This window comes from Nicotiana tabacum, chromosome 22 (assembly GCF_000715075.1).
Source record: "Nicotiana tabacum cultivar K326 chromosome 22, ASM71507v2, whole genome shotgun sequence".
Lineage (NCBI taxonomy): Eukaryota > Viridiplantae > Streptophyta > Magnoliopsida > Solanales > Solanaceae > Nicotiana > Nicotiana tabacum.
Genome location: NC_134101.1, coordinates 204,557,598 through 204,565,478, shown reverse-complemented (window position 1 = coordinate 204,565,478; position 7,881 = coordinate 204,557,598). Strand labels below are relative to the sequence as shown.

General features: G+C 37.7%; 1 protein-coding gene across 1 annotated transcript; it reads right to left on the bottom strand.

Annotated features, from left to right (window-relative positions):
- Positions 1-5,445: 5,445 nt before the first annotated feature.
- Positions 5,446-6,926, bottom strand: LOC107814740 (F-box protein CPR1-like). The gene has a single exon (XM_016640191.1). It carries the CDS (start codon positions 6,788-6,790, stop codon positions 5,624-5,626), a length of 1,167 nt encoding a protein of 388 aa, XP_016495677.1. The 5' UTR covers positions 6,791-6,926; the 3' UTR covers positions 5,446-5,623.
- Positions 6,927-7,881: the final 955 nt, after the last annotated feature.

Here is a 7,881-nt window from a genome sequence, read left to right as displayed (position 1 = left end):
AAATGTTCTGCAACATCAACATCAGTCGATGGAGTCTGCTTATGACATTCTGGAAAATCTCAAAGAAATGTTCGGAGATCAGAATCTTGCGGCTAAGTAGACTACCATGAAAGCCCTTCTGAATACCAAAATGGTTGAAGGTTCATCGGTCAGGGACCATGTTCTGATGATGATGAGTCTTCTGAATGAACTAGAAGTCCTTGGAGCTAACATTGATAATGACACGCAGGTTGAAATGATCCCGCATACTTTGCCTGACAGTTTTCAGCAATTTTGCCTGAATTATAACATGAACAAAATGGATTTGTCCCTTACGAAATTGTTGAATGAGCTGTAGTCGGCAGAGACTATTATCAAGTCCCAAGCTCCTCCCGTGGCATTGAATTTTGAGGCAGGTTCTTCTTCTAAGCCAAGAGGCGGGCAGAAAAAGAAAAAAACTCAAAAACCCTCTGTTGGTGGCGCGACTGCTGGTGTGAAAAAGGCTAAGGGCAAGTGTTATCACTGCAAGCAGCCCGAGCATCATAAGAAGCAGTGTCCAACTTATCTGGCCAAGCTCAAAAATAAACCAGGTGATTTACATCTACTTGTCGCTGAAACATTTTTAGCGGCTGTTTCTACCATGTCATGGTGTGTAGATTCAGGAGCCACTAATCATATCTGCACTTATTTGCAGGGGTTTCAGGTAACGCGGCGGCTAAGTAGAGGAGAAATCAATGTTTATCGAGCAGACGGTTCAGCAGCCCCAGCTTTAGCATTAGGAAATATTAGTATTTCATTTGGTAGTGGTAGAGTTTTAGCTTTAAAAGACACATTATATGTACCTTCCGTTAGAAGGAATTTAATTTCGATTTCTAGCGCTATGAGAGATGGTTATGATTTTAATTGTCATGACGTTGATAAATGTGTTATTACTCATAATAAGCGTTATTTCTCTTCAGCTACATTGATTAATGGTCTTTTTGTTGTTGACTCTATTCCTAAATCGTTACCACCTAAAGAACTGAATAATGTTGATTTACCAAGTAAGAGAAAACGTTCTTCTGAATTAAGTGAAACATATTTATGGCACTTGCGTTGGTCATATAAATCTAAACAGAATTTCTAGGTTGGTCAAGGATGGACCTTTAAGTTCATTGAAAGTGGAGGCACTACCAACTTGTGAATCTTGTTTAGAAGGAAAAATGACAAAACGAAATTTCCCCTCAAAAGGAAATCGGGCAAGTGATAAATTAGAGTTGATTCATTCTAATTTGTGTGGTCCAATGAATGTCCAAGCAAGAGGTGGTTTTGAGTATTTTGTGACTTTCACAGACGATTACTCAAAATATGGATATATTTATTTGTTGCGTCGAAAGTCTGAATGTTTTGAAAAGTTCAAAGAATTCAAGACTGAGACTGAAAAGCGACATAATAAACATATCAAGACACTACGATCTGATCGTGGTGGGAAGTATCTCTCTACGGACTTCATTGGTTATTTATCAGAACGTGGAATTACATCTCAATTATCTGCACCTGGAACTCCACAACAAAATGGTGTAGGTGAAAGAAGAAATAGGACTCTTATGGAAATGGTTAGATCAATGATGAGTTATTCTGATTTGCCTTCGTCTTTTTGGGGACATGCCTTAGAAACGGCGAATTATGTTCTGAACTTAGTTCCTTCAAAGTCAGTACCCTTGACCCCTGCAGAATTGTGGACTGGGTGCAAGCCTAGTCTGCGGCATATTCGAGTTTGGGGTTGTCTGGCACATGTGCTAAAGGGGAAAATGGATAAATTGGAGGCAAGAACGGATGTATGCATGTTTATAGGTTATCCAAAAGGGACAAAAGGTGGTTTATTCTATTGTCCTAAAGAGAAAAAGGTAATTGTTAGCACAAATGCCAAGTTTCTAGAAGAGGACTATTTGATGAACCATGTTCCTAGAAGTAAACTCGTTTTACAGGAACTTATCAAAGGAATGGAAACTCAGTCATCTGAAAATCAAAACGACCATATCCAAACCCCGGAAGTCGATTTTGACATACCATTGCACTTTAGTAGTGGGAGAAATGTCAATAGACTTAATGTCCCACAAGAACAAGTGCCCGCAGTCATACTACCACAAAGTAGTGGAAGTCATGTTGAGCAGACTACACAACAGGAAGAAGTCGTTGATATCCCAGTGGATAGCATGAAGACTCAGGTTCTTGATGATGTTGTGGTTCAACCACAAAATCAAAGTGATGTAGTTGCAACTGATGTAGTGTGTAGTCGTAGTGGGAGAGAAATAAGACAGCCAGTTCGTTATATGCTCTTGGGAGAATCATATGATAGGATCCCCGAGGAGCCTACCTCCGAACCTGTCAATTACGACCAAGCACTACATGATAAGGATGCCGATAAGTGGGTTGCTGCTATAAAATCAGAGATGGAGTCGATGTACTCTAATCAGGTCTGGGATCTTGTAGAACCAACTGATGGGGTTAAACCCATTGGATGCAAATAGATCTATAAGAAAAAGAGAGGTGTAGATGGAAAAGTACAAACTTTTAAAACAAGGCTTGTAGCGAAAGGGTTTACTCAGAAAGAAGGGATCGACTATGAGGAAACCTTCTCGCCGGTAGCCATGCTTAAGTCTATAAGGATTCTCTTATCCGTTGCTGCTCATTATGATTATGAGATTTGGCAAATGGATGTCAAGACAGCTTTCCTTAATGGAAGTCTTAATGAGTGCATCTATATGATGCAACCAAACAGTTTTATGGAAAGTGGCAAAGAACACATGTTGTGTAAGCTTAAAAGGTCCATTTATGAACTAAAACAGGCATCTAGGGCATGGAACACTTGTTTTGATAAGGCGATTAAAACTTTTGGTTTTGATCAGTGTCTTAACGAATCTTGTGTATACAAAAAGTGGGATGGGGACAAAGTGGCATTTTTGATCTTATATGTAGATGACATATTGCTCATAGGAAATAATGTGGGCATGCTGAATTCAGTTAAACAGTGGTTGTCCACACATTTTGATATGAAAGATTTGGGAGAAGCGGCTCATATCCTTGGGATCAAACTCTTGCGAGATCGCAAGAAAAGGATATTAGGCTTGTCCCAAGGTCTTTATATTGATACAATACTCTCCAGGTTTAGCATGCATGATTCCAAGAAATGATTCCTTCCTTTCAGACATGGAATTTCTCTATCTAAAGATCAGTCTCCTAAGACTGATGAAGAGATAGAAAAGATGAAGGCGGTCCCTTATGCATCAGCTGTGGGGAGCCTCATGTATGCTATGTTATGCATTAGGCATGATATCTGCTTTGCCGTTGGCGTTGTTAACAGATTTCAGTCTAATCCTGGGAAAGAGCATTGGACGGCGGTTAAACATATAATCAAGTACCTGAAAAGGACTGGGGATTACATGTTGATCTACCATTCGGATGACCTGGTACCTATTGGGTATACTGATTCGGATTTCCAATCAGACAGAGATTCTAGAAAGTCTACCTCAGGTAATATGTTTACTCTTGGAGGTGGAGCCATAAGTTGGAGGAGTATCAAGCAAACTTTTATTGCTGATTCCACCATGGAAGCCGAATATGTGGCAGCCTCTGAGGCAACCAAAGAGGCAGTTTGGCTCGGTAACTTCCTGAGAGAGTTGGGTGTGGTTCCTTCGATTCAAGCGCTAATTACGCTTTACTGTGATAATAGTGGTGCGGTTGCAAATTCAAAGGAGCCACGAAGCCATAAGAGGGCAAAGCACATTGAGCGTAAATATCATTTAATTATTGATATAGTGCAGAGAGGGGATGTAGTGGTCACCAATATTGCGTCAGAGAACAACTTGGCATATCCGTTTACTAAGAGCTTACCACAGAAGACTTTTGATAAGCATGTAGAAAGAATGGGTGTCAAAATTGTAGACGCATGGTTATTAGTCTAAGTGGGAGATTGTTAGAATATACTATAAGCCATGCATATTGTTATAGTATTCTTTATGAACAATTATTTATTTACTTGTTTAAATTCAATAAAGTTTCATTTTAGATAGATCATGTGTTGGTTTGTGCGTCCATTGCTTACATAGTAGATGATTTAGTGTATAGAGTTTAGCTTATACACGGAAGATTAAATCATCGGTTCTTGTAAGCATACAAGTTAATGTTCACAATCTAATGATAGAGTTGGACAAATCATCGGAATGATTGTAGCACAAGATTAAATATAATTTCTTGATTATAGGAATGGTTTAATTCTAACTTCTTGTGCTAGTACATTTTGTATGTATTGAACGGATCAAGTAGAGATGAGTATTTTATACTGACTTTATAAAATAATTTATCTAGTCCATTTAATGTACTTATACTCTTAATCCTAATATAATTATTATTAGCTGTGTATGTCACTTGTTGTTTTGATTTATTAAAAGGCGAGATTCTTTCGCGAGTCAATAAGCCTAGTAAATTGGATAACAATGATATACATTGGCGAAGTAATAATTAGTTGATGGAATCCATGTCTCGATTTTGAGATTGATGATACTCCTTTATGAAAGCTTATAAGTTTTCATGTGTAAACCCGGCTAGTGGATTTTGTATCCGACACATGAAATATGTTAAATGTAAGTCTAAAGGAAGTAATCAATAAATTAAATAGTCAGTAATTTAATTTGATTGATTAGTATCTGAATCTTAACATGGGGGAGTTAAATAAGGTTTTATGGAAGAATTTCGAAATTGAACCAAGGAGTGCAATTACGAAATTTTAGTGGAATAATTCGTAATTTATTATGATGGAAATTAATTTCAGAATTTCGAAATTAATATCATGATAGAAAGCCTTGTTAATTAAATTTTGTGGTCCCTACTGTGCCTAAATAATAAAAAATAGTGGAAACTGTTACTTAGTGGGAAAGAAAACGTGAAAACCGTCCCTTAGTGGGAGAACGAAACCTAACAGGTTTTGAAAACAGTTTTGACCTAAAACGCAGCTATATATATGGATATAAGGGCTAAACGTTTTTGACACGATTCTGACTGCGGTTTCTACTAGAATTTTGCCCACCCAAAATTCTCTATTTTCGGTTATTGTTTGGGTAACAGTAGAAGACTGTGGAAATCTACTGGTGTGTTTTCAACTGAGGAGCTGGAGAACGACATAAATTTGTTGTGTTTACGCTTCAAGAGGTAATCCTAAAATCTCCATACGTGCTAGTTGTTTAGATTACACGTGAATAAGATTCTGTTATTGCTTCCGCTGTGGTATATATATTCCTACAGCGACTTGGTCTGAAGAAGGCTGTAACAACCAAAAGCTCTCTCTTTCTTTAAGAACATACAAACAGATAACTATCCAGTTATGCAATATAAGAGATTGTCGTTGCCACTCGTAAATATAGTCAATTTAAAGTAAGCACATATGGAATAACAGATATGAATGAAAATAAATTGAAAGAGAAATAATAATTGGCTTTCACTAAATTTTCAACGCATGGAAATCTGTATGTTGACATGGAAAGCAATTTCCAATAGCTGAAAAATTCATAAAACAAGCTGCTCGCCACATCAAAGATCTAATGGTTCATATGTTCATGAATAGTTTTTCAAAAGCAGGTGCAATTCCTTCAGTTAAGGAGTAATACCTTCACTGAAATTTTTGAACTTGTGTACTACCGAAAGGAATTGGAATCAAGCTTTCGCTGTAAACTATTACTCTCAAACTTCCAGTATAGCCATCTAATTTGAACTCCTTGACTGTATCAGAATTAAGATCGTATGAAATCAGAAATCCACTTTTGTCTTGAAGAAGCAATAGAAAATCCTTCCAAACTGCCAATGGGGATACAATAGGAGGAGATTTAATTGTATATTTCTTAATCCAAGACTCGTTTACAGTGTACTCCAGCATTATCCAAATGTCAGTTGTTTCTTGTACTGGACTACTTTCTCTCTTTGGGTCAGGGTAACAAATAAAGGTTAGAGACTCATCTAAGACTGCGAGGCTATGACATTTCTCGTCGTACGAAGCACAAGTTTCAGGCACTTGCATTGTGCGAAAAACTTCAGTACTGATATCAAAACAAAGAATTACCACCATATTTCTGTGGGCATACCAATGAAAGGCTCCCTTGAAAAACATCTCAGAGAAAGGGAACGTATAAGGCCAGGGCAACTCGGGATCCACATTAGCTAGTTCTCTCCAAGAATCAGTGCTCGAATCATAAACCTCACCTTTCCACTCCACCACACTGGGATCATTGAACGGAGGATCCCCGTAAATTTCTGAAATTCTAACTACTTTATATTTATTTTTAACAGAGTCATAGCCAAATCCAACACCACCAATAGAACGATAGAAACCCCGAGGGCAAACAAAAGGGCTAGATGGGAGAAGCCTATAATTTCTAGTAGCTGGATTTAATAAGACAAAGTTTATGGAGTCTGTCAAAAAAATCAAACCAGTGCAAGGACCAGTGAGTTGATGAAAAATACTACCGTAACTAGTAGACAGATATGGCACATCAAGATCAGGAGAAATAGAATCAAGATCATCTTCACCATCAGCACTGAGAAGAAAAGACAAAATATTTTTAAATCCTTGGGGTTCTTTGTGGGTTCGCTTGAAGAGAATGAATTCATCTTTGGTGGTAGTGGTTCGGTTGAGATGAAGATTGATGAAATTAGACGATTTTATGAGAGTGTACCAACTTTTGGTAACACATTTGAATCGCGATAGAGATTTCACTGGAAGCCTAAAAAATATATAAATCGCCACATCTTCCGGCAATATTTTCATGGTTTTATCTGTCATCTTGGATTCTTCAAAAAAACAATTCACCTTGCACTTCAGGGATAGTTTCAGTGTGAAATAAAAACGTTTTCACCTGGTTCCATCGTTGTTCATTATCTCATTTGAATTTGATATCAGCACCCTAACAAACTGCCCATCAAACTTGCATCTTTTGTGGTTCTGAATAGAGCAGTATTTTTCTGTTCACATAAAATTGTAATAACTGTCAAAGGCCCGTCAGTTTACTCGGGTGACTATAGAACAAGTTATAGGTGAAAATGATTCATGATTGTATAAGGTTAAAATCGGGCTTGCCCTTATTGTATGATTAATCAAGACGGGGGTGGTGACAGGCCAAGGTTCGACCCCATGTCATACCGGACCGTGACACGAAGTTAGATTGCCAAACTCGTAACTCATGGACCGATCGAGATCAGCCAAGATCGAAACCGAGCTAGATAATGATCGAGCAAGATCGAGGGAAACCTGCCGAGCAAAATAACGGAAAGCTAAAATATCCACGATCGGCCGAGGATCACGGCGGAAATCTCGGCACGTATCAGGAAGAGGCCGATTAATCAACTAATCATGGGATTTCATACTATATTTAGGATTGTATTAAGGGTAGGATTCCCCTGTTATATAAAGGGAGTCTGGTAATTTGTAAAGCACATCATATTCACGTAATACAAAACATATACTTCATCCGTTTCATATTAGATGAGATACTTTCCTTTTTAGTCTGTTCCAAAACAAATGACACATTTCTAAATTTGAAAATAATTCAAACTTAATTTAAACTCTTCATTTTACCCATTTACCCTTAATGAGAAACTTTTATAGCCACACAAATGACATGGCCCCATAAACGTTTTACCCCTTAAGCTTTTAAGACCACAAGTTTCAAAAGTCTTCTTCTTTCTTCTTAAGCTCCGTGCCGAGTCAAACTACCTCATCTAATATGAAATGGAGGGAGTATTATATTTCTTTTAAGCTTTCAATACTCTGTTACTCTGTTCATATTTCCTAGTAGAATAGTTGTTTGGTTCGAGGGCGACCTAGTTGAGGGAAAAATCTATACGTTTATTCCGGTTTGCTTTTATTTCTATTTG

Coding starts and splice junctions, on each gene's coding strand:
- LOC107814740 (XM_016640191.1), bottom strand. CDS start 6,790: ATGACAGATAAAACCATGAAAATATTGCCGGAAGATGTGGCGATTTAT.